The 18,777-nt window shown below is 43.0% G+C and overlaps 2 protein-coding genes across 2 annotated transcripts in view; one reads left to right on the top strand and one right to left on the bottom strand.

The window, feature by feature from the left end:
* Positions 1 to 3,859: 3,859 nt before the first annotated feature.
* Positions 3,860 to 4,546, bottom strand: CLDN25 (claudin 25). Its single transcript, XM_026505282.3, has one exon. The coding sequence runs from the start codon at positions 4,544 to 4,546 to the stop codon at positions 3,860 to 3,862; it is 687 nt and encodes a 228-aa protein (XP_026361067.2).
* A 4,358-nt stretch (positions 4,547 to 8,904) lies between these two features.
* Positions 8,905 to 18,777, top strand: part of ZW10 (zw10 kinetochore protein) — a 31,507-nt gene continuing 21,634 nt past the window's right edge. Inside the window, exons 1-7 of the mRNA XM_026505728.4 lie at positions 8,905 to 9,164; positions 10,989 to 11,123; positions 15,331 to 15,432; positions 15,622 to 15,699; positions 15,853 to 16,012; positions 17,272 to 17,424; positions 17,868 to 18,059. Coding sequence (XP_026361513.1) covers positions 9,060 to 9,164; positions 10,989 to 11,123; positions 15,331 to 15,432; positions 15,622 to 15,699; positions 15,853 to 16,012; positions 17,272 to 17,424; positions 17,868 to 18,059 — 925 coding nt within the window. The 5' untranslated portion in view covers positions 8,905 to 9,059. The remainder of the gene's footprint in view (positions 9,165 to 10,988; positions 11,124 to 15,330; positions 15,433 to 15,621; positions 15,700 to 15,852; positions 16,013 to 17,271; positions 17,425 to 17,867; positions 18,060 to 18,777) is intronic.

Raw genomic sequence — 18,777 nt, 5'->3', positions numbered from 1 at the left:
AGTGGAAAGTGACCTCTGAGGTCTTCCGTTCTATGTTCGAGGCCAGTAACTACAAACATTTTTCTAACTCTGTCTTATTGTCTTACTCCTAGCTGCTAAGACACATCTCTTGTCCAGAAGCTCATGAAACTATTTCTGACTTCTCTCCCATCCCAAAATGTGTCTAACCCACATTGGCTTCCCTTAGGACCTTTTCTCTAGATCTAGTCTCAAAGGCTCACAAGGGTAACAGATGAGTATTTCAATATGGGCCTTCTGGAATGCCTTAGCTGCTACTGGTGAAGGTTTCAGACCCAAGGCAGGCTGTTGGAGAAGACGGCACTGAGGCACATCCAATTCCAACGACATCAAATTTGGTGAGTCCCTGAGTTATTTTCTCACAATGCTTTGCACATAATAAAAGCTTTTGACTTGGAATTCTGATTGACTGGTATCCTTTGCTGTTTCTAATACACATGACAACACACAGCTCTCCATGGGCAACCGCAATAAAGAAATGTTCCTAATGTTAGGATGATTTGCTGCAAGTCTTTAGGAGAAAAGGCTGAGTTGAAGCTAAGATTTAATTAGCTCTATTTTTATTTCTCATTATTTTCCCTACAAAGCAGGTAGATGAAAACAGTGGTGGTTTTAAGTGAAACACATCTCCTTCCTCAGACTCTTTCTCTAAACGTGGATTCACATTCCCTTCTGGGAGTGACATGCTGTTGATTACTTGGGAATCAATCAACGATCCCCATCCCATCCCCATTTTTTAAAAAAGTGCTTTTGTGTCCTTTATAAAAAGAATTAGGAAGACAAAATATTTTCTTAACAAATCTTTAGTTTTGTAGTTTGTGTTCTTTTTCTTTTCTTTTCTTTTCTTTTCTTTTCTTTTCTTTTCTTTTCTTTCTTTTCTTTTCTTTTCTTTTTTTTTTTTGGCAGTGGAAGCCACGATCACATGCTGATGATAAATATGCCATTAGCACCTGCAAACATGGGATTAGGATGAGCGCTGTGAGCCACCAGCAGGAACAGGTGAGCCACCTGGCAACAAAAACCCTATTGAAGCATCAACAAAAGCACAAAGGACAAGATTTTTCTTTGCAGGTCTTTGATTTTTTCTTCTGCTTCTGTGCCGGTTTTTCCTTTGGTCTGGTAGATTGGCTCAGCACCCTGTCTTCATGAAGCAACAGGATGGGGTGAAGGAAGATTGCCCTGGCATTGCAGGCCCAGATTCTAGTCCCAAGCAGCTAATGACTCACCGTGGGCATGTTGCCCAAAGCTTCTGAATCTCAAGTTCCTCATTAGCAAAACAAAGAATATCAGCTCTCCCAACCTCAAAAAAAAACCCTCTCAAGATGTGTTAAGTAAAAGTACCAAAATTCGTGGAGGTGTTTTGTAAACTGAAACCCTGCACAACTGTGTCAGTGGGGATGAGGTGTGAGAGGAGGGGGAGCAGGTATGGCTGTGGTCACCTGGGGGCTGAGTTCCTACTCCTGGCCACATGCTCAGCCTCCTGTGGTCCTGAAGACAGAGCCAGTGCTCCATAAGGGGACAGAGAGTCTCTGCAAGATCCGGCTTCTTCCTGCCTCACTGGCCTTACCTTCTACACTTTTCTCTCTTCATCCAGAACAGCTCTCCAGCCTTCAGTTTTTAGCCAGTTATCACTTCCTTAGGGTATCTGTCCACGACTCCCTGACTGGGTTACAATTTCTCCTATCACGGGATCTTGTAGAAGCATATACTTTCTGAATCTGTCAAGTTTGTCATGGTTACAATTTCCCTTTATCTAAGGATTTCACATTACTATTTCTCTCCCCTATCTGCCTCTATGAGGGGCAGGGATAAATTGTGTCTTTTACCATGTCATTCCCGGTTCCCAGCGCAGTGCCGGGCGTATGGCAGGTGCTCAGTGCGTATTTGTTAAATGAATGAATAAATGACCAGATGGATGAATGATGAGATGGGTCCATCTGGGAGATCCTGTGGGATCCAGGGATAACTCTTGGATATCTGAGCCTCATTCCTGAGAAGGAGTTGACGAAATTGAACCATAGAAAGCCAGAATATGACCTTGGTGCAAACTGTTCTTTTATGCTCAGAACTTTACTTGCCTAAGGTCATTTGGTTTTGTGGACATACAGGGGACATACGCAAAGGACATACATAAATGGGAAAGGTGCTTTCTGGAGAAAGCATGGCTCCCAGAGAGAAGCCCACTCTGGGTAAGAAGGTAAACGTTGCTGGAGATGAAGTTGCCCCTGGGCAGACTCGTTTCCTCAGGAAAACAAACCCAAAACCCATGTTATTTCTCTAAGGAGGGAATTGGCCTGGGCTACGCTGGCAGACTTGTTTATACTCGTGTTGAGGTGTGCACTCCTGCTTGAGCAGCGGCTGTCTGCAGATGCCAGGGCCACTTGATGGAGGAGCTCAAGGCAAGGGAGCACGAGCAGGTGAGGCCTTGGAGCTCAGCAGGCGAAGCGCAGCACCAGCGGTGGTTTAGGGGGTTGTGCGGGGCGGGGGGGGGATGACTCCTCAGTTCTGCAAGCCATCGGGCCTGCCTCTGAGCTTGGCAAGTGACCCGCCTGGGGACATTGGGAGCCAGCACCTTTATTCTCCTGCAGGAATTGTCGACTCTGTCGACTGATTAAGGGAGTGGGGGACAGTTGGCAGTGAGAGGAACGGGGTGGGTAACGCGTAGTGATTTCAGCTGACACACGTCTGTGAGTAATGAGGCTCCTCGTTGAGGGCTCGCACAGATGCCTGAGGAAGACCTGGGGGCAGGGTAGTCAGGCCGCGGGCCCGCCAGGGCGGGTGGGACAAGCGAAGGAACCGGGGTCATTGTTGTGAAGGGGACCTTATTTATAGCCACAACCTGGGTAGATCTGCTGACACTGGGGTTCCATTTTAAAGGATTTATAACGTGATTCTGCCTGTGGCAGAAGACAGTTCTGAGAAGCTGCGAACTCTCCCTACATCCATGCCCACCCACACCGGGCAGTTCCTGGCACAGGCACTCTGTGGTGATCACTTTGTGCCAGTGTGCCTGGGACTCTCCTAGCATTAGCACCGAAAGTGCCCAGTACTGGGCAAACCAGGACGGTTGCTCACCCTACGACTCATTCACACTATTTCTTAACTTCACGCTGGAAAGACAGAGCCAACCACTTACAGCCTCACAATATAGCAGAAACAAGAACATGTCTTCCCTCTGGGCTATTACGAATCCACAGAACCACACAGGTCTTGTGAAGCTCCCCTTCGAATTGAGTACCTGAGAAGGAGAACGAACACGAGGAAGCTTCCTACGTTAAGGTTCTATACGGGGCCGATAATTCAGTTGCATTTGCAAGGCATATTCTCCAGCATTTTTTTTTAACATTTTATTTATTGAGAGAGAGAGAGTCCGCACATGAGCAGGGGGTGTGTGAGGGGCAGAAGGAGAGGGAGCCTGACACAGGCTCGATCCCAGGACCCTGAGACCATGACCTGAGCCGAGGGTAGATGCTTAACCCAGTGAGCCACCCAGGCGCCCCCACAGCATTTCTATTTTTATCTACAGTGACTATTCACACTAGATTTTCCATGAAAGATGTACTTTTGCAATATATTTAGTAATGAATCAGGTATATAATTAATGAGTTTAAAAGCATTTTAAACAAGTAAAATCTAAATCAGAAAAACAAGTTTGTTAGAAATTCTGCCTTGATTTTTCATTCTGAAATACTGGATCACCAAGATAGTCAAATCCTTAACAAATGGGACAGTGACTACCACCCCCATATAGGCAAATAAATATAGAGTATTGAAGGATAAGGAAGAGAAAGGATTCTACTGACGTTTCTTTATTCCAGAGATTCCTTGGCAGTAGCAGTTCCTAGATGAATAGGTTCTTAGGTCTTGGTGTTAGATAGAAGGAGTCATTGGACTCGTCTGCTGGGGCATAGAATGGTGGGGCTGTAGGGCCAGCCATCTGGAGAGAGGGCACATCTTCTTTTCCCAAGCAGGCTGAGAAGATGAGGAGTAACCCGCCGAGGGCCAAGAAAGTCCCAGCAGCCCAGCCCAGGTAGAGGGCATCTCCAAATTCCCAGCGAGGCACGATCTCAGGGATGCTGTTATCCCAGAAGTCTTGGATTGTGGCATAGGCCACCCAAGAGACTGGAAAGAGGGTAGTGGCTGAAGCTGATGCTTCCAAAGTCCCTCCCAGAAGGCAAAGCCACCTCTTAAATACCCATCTGATCCTGCGAAACTGGAAGCATTCAGACCCAAAGCCAGAGAGCAGAAGTCCCAGTAGCCCCAGCCCATGGGAGGCTACCATGAGGATGCGTGATACCTGGAGCTCCTGGGGCAGAGACAAGAAGGACTCAAAGGCCTTGCACACGGCAATGTCCTCCTGATTCACGCAGACCTCCCAAAGTCCCATGATCCAGGTCTCCATTTCATTCAGTTCCAGATTGAGAGTCTTCCACTGGGGCAGGATGGTGGTGACACAGGAGCAGACCCAGCCGAGAAGGGAGAGGAGCAGTCCTCCAAGCTGGGCTTTCCCGCGGAAACTCCAGGCCATGCTCTTCCCACTACAGAGGCAGAAAGCAAAGGACAGGTGGCTCGGTGACTGGTCAGCGGGGAGTACTTTTGGGGAGGCCCAGTGGAAGGTCTTTCACATTTGGGGAGGGCTCTCGTTTCAGTTTTTAGGCAGCACCTGAAGCAGGTGCCGGGAACTTGGCAACGTTGGGTTTAGGGGGTGTGCCCGAGATCGGATGTGGGCGTGGGTTCTGAGGGAGGGCCTCATGAGAGGCAAAAAAAAAAAAAAAAAAAAAAAAAAAAGCCAGACAGTAAACCATCGGTATCTACTGGGTGAGTAAATTCATAAATTGGAGGTAAAATCACTCCCCAGTTCCAAGATGATAATGATGTTCTGGGAATATACAATGATGTAATCTTTCTGGAGGGCAACATGACTTCATATTTCATACTTTTTTTTAAGATTTTTTTAAAAATATTTATTTATTTATCTGAGAAAGAGAGAAAGAAAGAGAGAGAGGAGGGGCAGAGGGAGAGGGAAAGAAATCCTCAAGCAGACTCCCCACTGAGCACGGAGCCTGACACGGGCCCTGAGATCATGACCTGCCGAAACCAAGAGTTGGATGCTTAACCCAGTGAGCCACCCAGGTATCCCTTACATTTCATACTTTTAAATATGCACTTACTTTGACCCAGCACCTTACCTCCAGGAACTTACCCTACTTTATTGTGAATATATACAGAGATTATGAAAATGTCCATTGAAATATTGGTTAGTACTGGACAGCCATTGTAAAGTGTTGTAGAAGAAATTTCAATGACATGAACAATATTTTTGATTCACCGTTAAGTGAGACAGGCCAGCGGCCAGTCAGTGTATAGAGCATGGGGAGTACAAGCTCACTTTTAAAAAAGAGTGTATTATCTATATCTACATGTGTACATATTATATACCACAAAATGTTAACCATGGTTATTTTAGTGGAAGGATTATGGATAGTTTTTATTTCCTTATTTGTGATTATCTAAGTATTTTATACATTGTATAAGTGTATCAGTTAATATTTTGGTAAGCAGGAAGAAAATGGGAAATATCCCATCCAAGGAAGCTATCCAGACCCTGAACCCGCCAGGAGGGAAGGGCTGCCTGCCCAAGCTCCTGCCGCCGTAGGACGGTAGCTGTAAGAGGCGGTGCTCATGCTAGCTGTCATTCCTATGTGTTGCTGCTCCGAGAGGCAGGTTTTGACAGCAGAGGAAATAATTTGCATTTATTGAGTATGGCTAAACGCCAGACTTCTGACCAGATACTTCATCCTTATTGAATTTTCATACCACCACTGTGAGATGCATGTTAGGGAACGTGCCAGGGTCCCCCAGCTGGTAAGCAACAGATCTAGCTCCTGAGCAAGGCGTTTTCAGGCCGTGTCACTTCATGTCCCTGTCTCCAGGCCGCCACAGTGACCCCCCATGCACTGCGCTGACACTGCACGTGGGCGCGGTTCATCTTTACTGCAAAACACTGAAGAAAATGGGGATTTCTTATAATGAAGACATACATGTTGCCCAAAGTATTCCCCTATTCATATTTTAAGCTACTGATTGTCCTGTGGTGCACTAGGAAGGGGAGGGAGGAAGGATCTAAGAAAACAGTACCTTGACTTTATCTGAATGATGCCTCAATACAGTCTGATCAGATTATCAGTGGTGTGTGGGTGCAGGGAGGTGATCAGAATCATCTCAAAGGCCCTCTTTCTCTTTTATGTTTTAATATAGGAAGTTTCAAATACATACACAAGTAGAGCAAATGGAAAAAGAAATTTCATGTCCTACCACCCAGCTTCAGAAGTTATCCACTCATACCGATCTCGTTTCACGTGTGCCCACATCCACCATCCGCATCCCGCCCTTCACACTGTTCTGAAGCAAATGGGGTGCTCTCTCAAACTGTAGGCTCCTTCTGCTGCTTTTGTAACAACCGCATGTTCTAATCAACACAATGGCAGAATACTATGCATCGCCCCTTTCAGAGTCTTTTCTTGACGATTTGTGAAAATCTGTGAGTTGGGAGACATGTAAACCAGGAGAAGTGTGAACTACGAAGGAGGTCAGGTTAGTGAGGGAAAATGGAACCCATTCATTTTATTAATTTCTTTTTATCTATTCAAATATTCATTCAGGCCTGCATGTACTGTCTGTGTATAGCAATCCCACTCCATTCCTTCTTTGTTCTCCTTCCTCAGTCTAACTCTGGCTCTTCCCGGCCTTTCCCTGCAAACTTGAGGGGCAGTCTGCAGCTTATCCAGTGGCCTCTCTGCCCAGGGAGAGGCGGAGCTCTGCAGTTGCATCTGTGGGTCTGATTCATGGATTAGTTTCCTGCAGAAGATTCCAGAACCTCAACCTCAAAGTGGCGCCTCCTTCCATCCTCAGCTCAGATTCCTTCTTACTGTGAGACTTTTCTGGTTCAATCAGAGACTGGGTGCTCCTCCTCCATTATTTCCTCTGCCCTTTGTATCTTCCTCACAGGTGGATTTAGCTTCAGGGCCCGATACTTGTACAGGCCCCTTCTTAGGCCTGCACCTAATTTTGTATTTTCTATTCTTTTCCTTAAAGAGTCCTCCCATTCCCAGCACCTGGATAAGATTTAGGCCCCACAAAATCTGGATTGATCTCTCGTTTACCTTCAAGATGGCAATGATCATATTTCCTGGGATTATTTATTCATACATTTTGGATTTCCAGCCTAGCCCAGTGTCTGTCTTACAGCAGTTGCTCAATAAATATATGAGTTTTCAGGAATGTCCCCTGCAGGTCCTTCTTTCTCACTGGGCATTTAGAAGTAGTAGCATTTACAACTCAAAGTGAGGTTGACAAGTCTACTGAACAGAAGTTGATTTGGTTTTTAGGGAGAGACGCCTTCCCAGCACGGTTATGGCCATTCTTTGTGCTTCCTGGCTCACCCCAGTTTCATTTCCTTTGCTCATGTCACAGAAAGCTGACCTTGCCTCGCTGGGATAAGCAGATAGTCCTACAGACACTTTAAATTGACAAGGACTTTAGCGGCAGCATCTACCTGGGGTCAACCCTCACCAGACACCTTTTAAAAAATTAAAGATGGGGCGCCTGGGTGGCACAGCGGTTAAGCGCCTGCCTTCGGCTCAGGGCGTGATCCCGGCGATCTGGGATCGAGCCCCACATCAGGCTCCTCCGCTATGAGCCTGCTTCTTCCTCTCCCACTCCCCCTGCTTGTGTTCCCTCTCTCGCTGGCTGTCTCTATCTCTGTCGAATAAATAAATAAAATCTTTAAAAAAAAAATAAAATAAAAAAATAAAAAATTAAAGATGACATTTTAATCAAAGCAATACACGTTTATGACAGAAAAATAGGAAAACAGGACAAAAAAGAGAAAAAAAATACCTTAAGTCTGCCACTCAGATAATTTGGTGTACATCCTTTATCTCCATATATGTATCTGTATCTATTTATTTTAAAAAAACAATCATCGTGTACATAGTATATTGTGAACATCTTTCAGTATATAATATATGTAAATAATGAAACAATTTTTTAAAACTTTTGGTAAACTTGATTTGTAACCTCTGATAGAAAGTGTTAAGTATCTTGTTCTACTCTACACAGTACTAATGTTATTTATGCTTAGGTAATATAAATAATATAAACAATATAAATATGTAATGGGGGCACCTGGGTGGCTCAGTTGGTTAAGCGTTTGCCTTCAGCTCAGGTCATGATCTCAGGGTCCTGGGGTTGAGCCCCAAGTCAGGCTCTGTGCTCAGCAAGGAGTCTGCTTCTCCTCTCCCTCTGGGCTCACGTATGCGCGCTCTCTCTCTCCCTCATAATTAAATAATAATTAAATAATAAATAAATAAATAAAATCTTAAAAAAATATAAACATGTAATGTGCTACATAGAAGGAATACATGTGCATTTGTTGCACAGATGTAGTCTATATGTAATATATGCACATAGGTATGTAATGTATGTACATAGATTACATTGTAAACCATGCAACATAAAAGAGTGCAATTTAGTCAGATTTTTTTATGAGGTGGGCCACTTCGTTTGCACAACTCCAGAGGGCACTATTCATATAGACTCTGATGGCCACTGCAGCCCGTGAGGGTGAATATTTAACGAAAAAAGATCAAGGTGGGTTCCTCGGGTATTCCAGCTCGATAAATTTCACAGTTAAGCCTTTTGAAGTTGAGAAAGTTTCGTTTAGGAACTGGTTTTTAAGTACAAAGATTTCATTTCTTCTAGCGAAAAACAGGCGGGAGGAAACAAGCTATTTGAAAACAGCCAGGGAGGGAAACGCGTCTTCCCCAGTTTGCCAGCTACCGGACACCGTGGAAATTCCACCCTAGGACAGTCGCGGTGCCTGCTGGGAGTTGTAGTGCGGCCTCGCCTTCAGAGCCACTGTCTGGACCCCGCGAGACTCAGTTTCCCGGCAGGCCGCGCTCCAACCCCGCCGGCGGGACTGGGGCTGCCGCGCTGGCCGCAGGAGAGTGACCCTGTTCGTGTTGGTTCCAGTCGTGGCGATGGCTTCGTTCGTGACGGAGGTTCTGGCACACTCGGGGAGGCTGGAGAAGGAGGATCTGGGCACTCGGATCAGCCGCCTGACCCGGCGGGTGGAGGAGATCAAGGTGAAGGCCCTGCAGCCGGGGGCTGACTGAAAAGGGACGCCGGGTCGTTTGTGGAGGGACAGGGAAAGGAGTGGGGGCTAAGGGCAGAGAGACGGGGTATAAGCAGTCAGGTGTAGGGGCTGAGTGGGAGGAATGCAAAGTGGGAGGGCTGAGAAGTGTGTACATTGAGGAGCGGCCCGGAGGGGAGCCCAGACAGGGGTTGGGGAGTAAGGAGATGCGAAGGCCTGGCGCGTAGGGGGAGGAGGAGGCGGTGGCCGGGTAGTGCCGGGCCGCGGAGTTAGGGTGGGGAACGGAGGGGTCGGGAGCTTTGGAGGAAGACTGAGGGAACCAGCTGGAGAGGTGGGTCTGGAAGCCCCGAGGTGTCTAGGGAGGGAGCATGTGAGAAGTGAGGACAGGACCACCTCCCTGATTTGTGTTTATCTCCTCTGCCCATTCCTTCTTATGCCATTTGCTGATGAATAAAATAGCTTTGGGAGAATTGTACTATTCTCCTCTCTGAAATTTTTGTTGTTCCAGTCTGTCAACCTGTTAATGGAACTCTGGTCTTCATCCCTAAGTCCTTTGAGGCTGGTCTGAGTGTTGTAAAACATATAAAGAATGCTTCAGTGGACCCTGCTGTCTTGATATTGATAGAAACCCAAAAAGCATATCGCCATTCACAGTTTCACTCTGTATTTGTATCTTTACCTTGCGAATATTTGCCCACATCTTTTTTGCTTTCATTTAAAGTTGTGTGCACCCGCATTAAGTCTGGATTTCAGGGAGCAAGTTTGGCACCCTATCATAAAGGCACAAGAAGTAGGTCTTCCTCACAGCCCTTGATTTCACAAAAATCGATTCTCGACTTGTAAGTATTCATGTTACGGGGGCCATCTCTTCCTCAACACAGCTTTAGGGTTTTTCACCATTTTTTACGTGGGGGAAAGACTATTAAGCTACCTTAGCATGGCACTCAAGGCTTCTACTGTTCCAGACCTAACTTTCCTTTCACTGGGTTTCCTTCACCAACTTGGAACTTCAGCCAACTGACTATTACTTTCCATGCTCCAAGCAGACTCAGTATTTTTCCTGGTTCCCAAATTTTGCTTATGTGGCCATTTTTTCATCTTTACCTATAGTATTTCTACCCACTTTTCATGTCCAATCTCCAATCTAGTTTCATGCATGAAAAGTATCTCCAAGCAGAGGTGTTTGTGTTTCTGGAAGACATTAACTCTTTTCCTATATTACATTTTTATATTCTGGTTACTTAAGTGTATAGTATTTTTCCTACTTAAAAATAACTTATTTGTGGGCAGACATAATTTTTTTCTGGTATTTTCCAAAGCATTCAGTGCAGAGTATTCAATAATTTGTTTATTGATGAAGCTCAAGTTAAGTTAAAATTTTAAGATTAGGCCTTAAAATTTTATAAGCAAGAGGATAGAATTTCATAGATTGAAGTATGCAGATTGTGGATTTAATTTATCCACTTGCTTTTTCTAGTAGGTATATGATTAAAGTTGGTGGCTGTAGTCTGAGCTAATCTAGTTTAATATGAGAACTTCTGGCTCCCCCTTTTCTTTTGCAGGATTTGTACAACTTTTGGGCAATCCTGGAATTTGGTGACTATTTTCTTCTTGCATCCTAATAATGTTATAGGATCCTTAAGGGTGGAAAGAACGTGTTTTTCAAAGAAACCCTTTGACTTGGAGGAAAAGTGATGGGGTGTGGGTAACCGGCAAGAAGGCTCCAATATGGAGGATTCCTTATGGAAGACGAGCTGTATATTTTTAATAGAGTTTTGTACTCATCCCACTGTAATTCTTCTGTCTTATTTTATAGGGTGAGGTGTGCACTATGATCAGCAAGAAGTATAGTGAATTCCTGCCTAGCATGCAAAGCGCACAGGACCTCGTTACCCAAGTGGATAAGCTATCTGAGGACATTGACCTGCTGAAATCCAGGATAGAGAGTGAGGTAAAAATCGTTCATTCTTTTGGTTAGGTTTGTAGGGTAGTAGTTCAGAGGCCTGATTCCTCAGACAATTCAATATTGTGTAAAAGTTTTCAAGACCTCACTTTCCTTATTGGTCAATGGAAGTTGCATTAGATAATTTTAGACTAACTTCCAATTTTAAAATAGAAATATTTTCCAAAACTATAAACAATTTTCATAGTAAATTTTTAAAGCTATAATAATAATGTCTTGCATTTGAATAACACTTTATAAATTAAAAAAATAATCTCAGAATTTTATTGTCTTCAAAATAAAGCTGGATCATTTGGCCTTTCCTCGTCTCTTAGTTTAAAATGCTTGCATCTCTTAATGACCAGCATTCTGTTATGGCCTCCACACATTCCAGCCTCAGCATAATCTTGGTCATTTGGCCTTCTCCTGAAAAATTGGCTTGATTTGCCAATTACAACCACTCTGCTTCCTGTCATAAAGCCACTTTATCTGGACACACAAAGAATCCTTGCCTGTCTGGTGACAGGTCACTGTGTTGGGTCAGTGCTTGCTGTGCTTCTTCTTTTTTTTTTTTTTTTAAAGATTTTATTTATTTATTTGACAGAGATAGAGACAGCCAGCGAGAGAGGGAACACAAGCAGGGGGAGTGGGAGAGGAAGAAGCAGGCTCATAGCAGAAGAGCCTGACGTGGGGCTCGATCCCACAACGCCGGGATCACGCCCTGAGCCGAAGGCAGACGCTTAACCGCTGTGCCACCCAGGCGCCCCTTGCTGTGCTTCTTATAGAAGGTCTGGTGGGGTTTAGAAATACTTAAGATGTTTGCCGGAGTGCAGTCATCACAAAAAGAAGTAAGCCAGTCTGGAAACAAAAATAACCACTTTATAATTTTAAAAACATTTTTCACATATATTATTTCACCAGGATTTTTTCCTGTATTTTACTTTTAGGAAACATAGTCATTTGAAGCAAGGAAAGCTGATACTAAAGGTTTAAACAAGTGTAATCTTAGAGGCCTTCTGTATCTATTGCTAAATTACTGGGCAGGGCTCATTGACATCCCAGATCAGGATGGTGAAATGTTTTCAAAGTCCTCAAGGAAAGATGCCCAAGTCTTTTCTCTATGTGATAGTCACTAAAGAAAGAAAGTGAGCAGTTGTGTTTTTCAGAAGTTTGTTACAAAACTTCAATCACAGATGGGGATTTCTAGTTACCTGGAAAATCTATTTAACAGCCAGTTCATCAATCATTCTGATTAGAGGCTTTAATAAAAATAAATCTGTTACTCTACAATTCTGGCACAGTTCAAATAATATTTTCAAGGTGTATTTGTCATTAGTTGATTGTTTAATCTGTGAGGCAATAGTGCAATCTTAGACTGTACTATTAGAAATGCAGTGTCTGGAATAAGAGAATCATGGGCTGTCTGTACCTTTAGCTGACCAGATTACGGTTGGTGAAATTTATTCAATTCTGGTTGGTGTGTTTTGAAAGGTCTGGTCTAAATGAGAAGGTCCATACCTGAACACTGTGTCATTGGAAGAACAGTGAAAGAAACTGAGGATGATTAGCCCTAGTAAGATTCAAACTATGGCTGGGGAAGGAGCATGAGATTTAGTAGATAGATATTGTGAAGAGATTTACTCAGTCATTTGGTATACTTATTGAGCGTCTACAAGGTGCTGAATACTGTGTTAGTTACTGAACATGACAGTTTTTTATTTCAATATATGAATCTCATGCCAAATGTAGATGACTAAATAATATGATACACATTAAATAGGAATAATTGAAATAGAGGGAAAATATAGCTAAGCTTGGCTTCCTGTACGGAATAGTATCAGACCAAAACCTGAAGTGATAGGTAGTTAGGCAAAGAGGAAGGGTGTTTTAGGTGGACACTGGGGACAGCATTGCAGAGACATAGATGGAATGGAGAGATGTCACTTTCGGAGAGCTGCAGAAATTCCACGTGACTCATGTTTAGAGAGCATGTGGTAAGGGACACAAGATGAGAATAGAAAGGTGAACAGGGACCTTGTCTATCAGGTTAAGCAGTGCGGACAGTATCTCGATGGCATCAGGTTTGAATTTTAGGAATCCCATTCTGCTTGCAGTTTGAAGAAAAGACTTGAGGAGAATGAGACAGGGAAATGAGCTGCAGTTAAATGGTTAAACGAGGTGGTTAAACGAATCAGGGAAGAAAGGATGGGGGCCTGCTCCAAAGTCAGTGGCACTGAGGGTGGAGTAGAGGATGAGGATGAATCCTAGTGACATTTAAGAGATGGGATCTTTGGGACTTGATGTGGGGAGTGAAGGATGGAGGAGTCAAGGATCATGGAGAATGAGGCCACTGATGTGCCATTCACTGAAAAGAGAATCCAGAGAAGGAGTACGTTTTTGTGGGGTGCCTGTGGGATATGCAAATGGAGCTGCACAATTGGAGTGTATTAAGATGAAGGCCAGACTTCAAAAAGAAATGAAAAGAGGGCGGGGGGAGAGACAGACCTGAAATGCAGTGGCTCAAATGGCATTTTGACTGTAGTAGTCCAGGCTGCCAGGCTGATTCTACACAGTCAAGAATGTGAGGGGATCTGAGATTTTAATCTACTTGCAAGTTAGCTAGTTAGCCTGCCACAATTTCATGGATGCTACTAGAAGACGTGAAACTCCTTGGGTGAGAGATGAAGGACAATTTATTACAGCAGTGGGCAGACTGAGCATTTTGTACAGAGGTTAAGAGCAAAGAGAGGGCGCGGAGGAGGCACATCTGTTTTCTTGACTCAGACTTGGAAATGGTGCACATCACTTCTGCTTGTATTTCATTGGTGAGATCTTAGACACATGGTCACACTCCACTGAGAGAGGCTACAGTCAGGTAACCGTGTGCTGTTACTGTGGGGCAACAGAAAAATGGCTTTTAGTTGACAGTTTACACATCACCCATCCATATACGTGTTTGGAGCTTAGGAAAGTGATGTGGATAGGAGTCTTTAGAAATGGAAGCCACGAGCCTTGATTATCCAAAGAGACTGTATAGAGCAGGGTTTCTCAACCTCGGCACTGTTGATTTTTGGGGCTGGATAGTTCTTTGGTGTGGTGGGCTATCCTGTGCATTGTGGGATATTCAGCAGTATCTCTGGCCTCTACTCACTAGATGCCAATAGAACTCCCTCAGTTGTGACGACTAGTCTCCAGACACTGCCAGATGTCCCTAGATGCGAGTGGGTGGAAAATACTATTGTTTTTTGAGAACCACTGGTTCAGAGTAGGAAAAGGGCCAGGGAGAGAGGACTGTCAATCTGTATGAAGTGGTCAGAGGGAAGATGAAGTTCCCCAAAGAAAATGAATGGCCAGAGAGCTAGGAGGAAAATCAGTGGAGAATAATTTCTGGGAACTAAGGGAAGGAAAGTAACTGTACTAATAAACAGTTAAATGCTGATGATGTTTGCTTTGGATTTAGCAACAAGGAGTTGATTGGTGTTTGGGGCACTGTTTTGGAATAGTTTTGATGGAATGGTGGGGGTAGAAACCAGATCTCAGTGAGTTGTAGAATGAATGAGGAGGAAGAAAGTAAAGACAGTGAGCATGGATCACTCTTGCAAGAAGCTTGTTTGTGAGAGGGAGGAGAGAAATAAGGTAGCCACTGAGAAATAGGGGTTGCTGAGGTGGAGGGAATTTTTTTTCAAAGATGGGGGATACTCTAGTGGGTATTCAATCAGTATATATTTCATGAATGAAGAATGAATTAGGAAGAGGTAAAGATATGGAAAAGAAGAATGGATAGTGCAAAGTCCTTGAAAAGGCGGGACAGAATGGGAGGTGGATTCTGACTCAGCATAAAATCTTTCTAGTAGTTAGAGCTATCAGCTGTAGAATGAGTTGTCACATGGCAGTGGGGGTGCCCCTGTAGTCATCTAGGTGGATGAGCTCTCTGATGAAAAATACTGCTTAAATTAAAGCTGGGTGGTGACATGGGCCTGTTATGTTGGTGGCAGTGGGTACTGCTGCATAGGGTAATGGTTTGGACTAAGTGAACTGCTGAAGATCTCTTCTAATACATTCTGTGATTTTTTGTTGTTGTTATTCCAATCTTAACCAGCATTTAAATTTCAGCATGAATTATGTTCACCTAATAAATCTTACTGATTAGTTATAAATGTTTTATTTCTTAGATGTAGTATAGCTTAAAAGTACTTACCTTTGATGTGTGGATTAGGTTCGCCGGGATCTTCATGTATCAACTGCTGAATTTACAGACTTGAAGCAACAGTTGGAAAGAGACTCAGTAGTCCTAAGTTTGCTTAAGCAGCTGCAGCAGGTCAGTAAACTCAACTCAAACTTTAGTGTTTTGCTGGTGAGAAAGTCATTTTTTTCCATTTGGTCTTATTATTAAATGTGTATCCCCCTGACTCTAAGGTATTTTTTCGTATGTTAAAAACAAGCAGACAGACTTGAAATAATAGGATGTATAAAACAAAATACTTAATAACTATGCTTATCGTTTTAGTTTTCTACTGCTATTGAAGAATATAATTGTGCATTAACGGAGAAGAAGTATGTCACTGCTGCTCAGTGTCTGGAAGAGGTACTAAACACTTTCTCCACAATATAAGCAATTAGTACTGTTTTTGTTTTTAGTAAATTTTGTGTTCCATGTATTCCTTATCATTATACCAGTATATTCTCATTGCTCTGAGTCCAGATGGAATGTCTAATGGTGATTCCATTTCACTTCTAGGCACAGAAATGCTTGAAGTTACTGAAATCCAGAAAATGCTTTGATTTAAAAATGTTGAAATCTCTCAGCATGGAGCTCACGATACAGAAACAAAACATCCTCTATCACCTTGGAGAAGAGTGGCAGAAGCTGATTGTGTGGAAGTGCCCACCATCAAAAGGTGCTGCTGACCTCAGGTGGACTGCTTTGTTTCATCTGCCTGAACCAGTGTGGCCTCTGAATCTATTCTAAATATTTTTTACTGGTGGATAAGGAGGTTTTGTTTATCAGTCTCCACTGCACTGAGTTCTGTTATGCAGAATGCATGTTAGGACCAGCTCCTCACTTTACTTCCCTTGCATCTCTCTGTCCTCTTCACGAGGAAGGAGCACAGTGGGGGACGGTGACTGGGTGGGTGGGTTCACGTGATCAGGGTGCAGCGGAGGAGGCAGTTAAGACCGCACAGAGTCTCCACTGCGTTGTAGGTACACCCATTCCCAATAGCCCTTATCCCAACAGTTTACCTTGGCTAGAAAGCTTTGAAAAGCTGTTCAACAATTTTCTTTCTTGGTGAGGAAAGAAGACAGGGGGGTCAGTGGGACAGGGCTTTGGCTCCGTTTTTTTCAGTCCTCGGGGAAAAAGTGGTGGCAAAATCATGAGGTAGGGGGTGCTTTGCAAGATGAAGAAATAGGATTACTTTGGCCCTGGCTTTGCTTTATGCTGCTTGGCTCTCAGGCTCTCTGCTCACTTGTAGGTGCAAGCCTTCTTTGATGTCTTGTTTACAGTAAAACCTCTGAAAATATATGTAAAGGACATGCCATTACACCTTGTATATTTTCTAGTATTGAATCTTGAAATTTAATTTGTTTCAGTGTCCCCCAAACCCTTTCCCATATCCACTTGGGCCTCCGAATTCACTAAATATGTATGTGTGTATATAGACACGCACGTGTATGTATTTCAGATATTTTGAAGGAAGTAACCTAGAAAATTTTGGGCTATATTTGCAGGCAGACTAAAATTAAGAGAAGCTAACAGGCATGTTAATTCTTTGTTATTATTATACACCCTTCTTGTTAAACTTACTAGGCAGGCTAGTCTCTATACTCAGTAAGAAAGAACATTAAAGAGATCTTAAGTAAAACTAGGACCCCACTTGTCATTCCTTACCTTCTCTCGATACACATTTAATAAGCATTTATTAGGCATATCATCTTGCTTTTGCATTTAGTTTGATTCTTTGAATATACCAAAAACAGTCATTTCCTGTTTTAAAGTGATGCCAAGGACACATATGTCATAATTAAAATTTGGTTACATTAGAAGTATATTGTAATAAAACCCAAATTTCGGAATCTCAGTAGAAAATGATCTCTGGGGAATAGAAGTGGGAATATCTTGTATTGCTGAGACAGCTGATGTTTTCCCCCTTTTTCTTAGATACCAGCAACTTGGAATCTTGCCTGCAAACAGAACTTCATTTATGCATTGAACAGTCTCAGAAAGAAGAGAAGACCCCTGTGCCACCAATCAGTTCTGTCCTCTTGGCATTTTCTATTCTTGGGGAGCTACAAATGAAGCTGAAATCGTTTGGTAAGGCATACTACTTTGTTTCATTTTCATGAAATCTCAGAATGGTGTTAAAGGAGTGACAGAGAAGTTTATAAAATATTCTCTAGATAATATTGATGATGGATCCTAGGCTTTGGCCTTATGAGTCATCAAATGGAATTCTCATAAATACTACCCTTTTTATTAAGGTCTTGGATCCTTCCTTGACTTTTCTTTTTTCCTTTTTTAAAACCAGCTGCTGCTATTTATTTGATTTGACTTGAGTGATTTAAATAAAAATCTGTAGACAGTCTGGGGAACTTCAGTGGGAAAACCTGCAGTGCATAATGAGTGGTGTGTGATGTCACAGGATATGTATTTTTATTGTTAGGTTCAAAGATCTTTTTTGGTGGTGGTGGGGGGCATGCTTGCTTTTTTAAAGTTTGTTCCAGTGATTTCTGATGAATGTTCATATAATTTTTCAGGTCAGATGCTGCTGAAGTATATCCTTAGGCCTCTGGCATCTTGCCCATCGCTTTATGCTATTATAGAAAGCCAGCCTAACATCATTATTATTCGTTTTGAGTCTGTAATGACTGACTTGGAACATCCGTCACCGTCTGAAGTTTTCGCAAAGATCAGACTGGTACTGGAAGTGCTCCAGAAACAACTTCTAGGTCTGTATCCCCAATGGAGTGCTTTTATATTTTTGTATTTAGGAAAAGTCAATATTGTTTTTAAAAGTAAATGTTATTTTAAAGTAGATAAAAATGCCCCCAATCTGAATGTATAGAGAATTGGAAGTGAGTAAATTATGCCGTAGGAGTAAAGTTATCACCTGCTTGTTTCCTGCTCTGCTTTATATTTGTTCTCCTATACTGAAAATAGGGTCACCAGTACTACCCCAGATTCTGTATTTGTAATATTTAGTTGAATTCTAGGATATACTTCTCTCACTGGACTTCTAGTAACATCACATTTTGGGATTCTTGCTTTAATTATGGGAGAAGCAGAGATGAATTTAAGTACTCTTTTTTATTTTTTTTAGAGAGCGAGACAGAGAGGTGGGGAGAGGGGCAGAGAGAGAGAGAGAGAGAGAGAGAGAGAGGGAATCTTAAGCATGCTCCACCCCCAGCACAGGGCTCAATCTTACAACCCTGGGATCATGACCTGAGCCAAAATCAAGAGTTGGACGCTTAACCGGCTGAGCCCCTCCCAGGCGCCCTGAACCAAGGTCTACATATTTCTCCATTAATCTGATAGAAACAAACTAGATTTAGCATAAGAAATAAATTACATTCTTAGCCTATTGTTTAGATCTTTATATATTCATGATTGAAATAGCCAGTTTCTGTATTGCTTGAATAATTTTTTTGGTTGTCATACTATTAAAAA

This window comes from Ursus arctos, unplaced genomic scaffold (assembly GCF_023065955.2).
Source record: "Ursus arctos isolate Adak ecotype North America unplaced genomic scaffold, UrsArc2.0 scaffold_22, whole genome shotgun sequence".
In the NCBI taxonomy this organism is placed as follows: domain Eukaryota; kingdom Metazoa; phylum Chordata; class Mammalia; order Carnivora; family Ursidae; genus Ursus; species Ursus arctos.
The sequence above is the reverse complement of the archived record's forward strand: the minus strand, read 5'-3'. Positions and strand labels throughout refer to the sequence as shown.

What these genes read in the sequence shown, in the direction of transcription:
- CLDN25 (XM_026505282.3), bottom strand. Translation starts at nt 4,546, where the DNA reads ATGGCCTGGAGTTTCCGCGGGAAAGCCCAGCTTGGAGGACTGCTCCTC.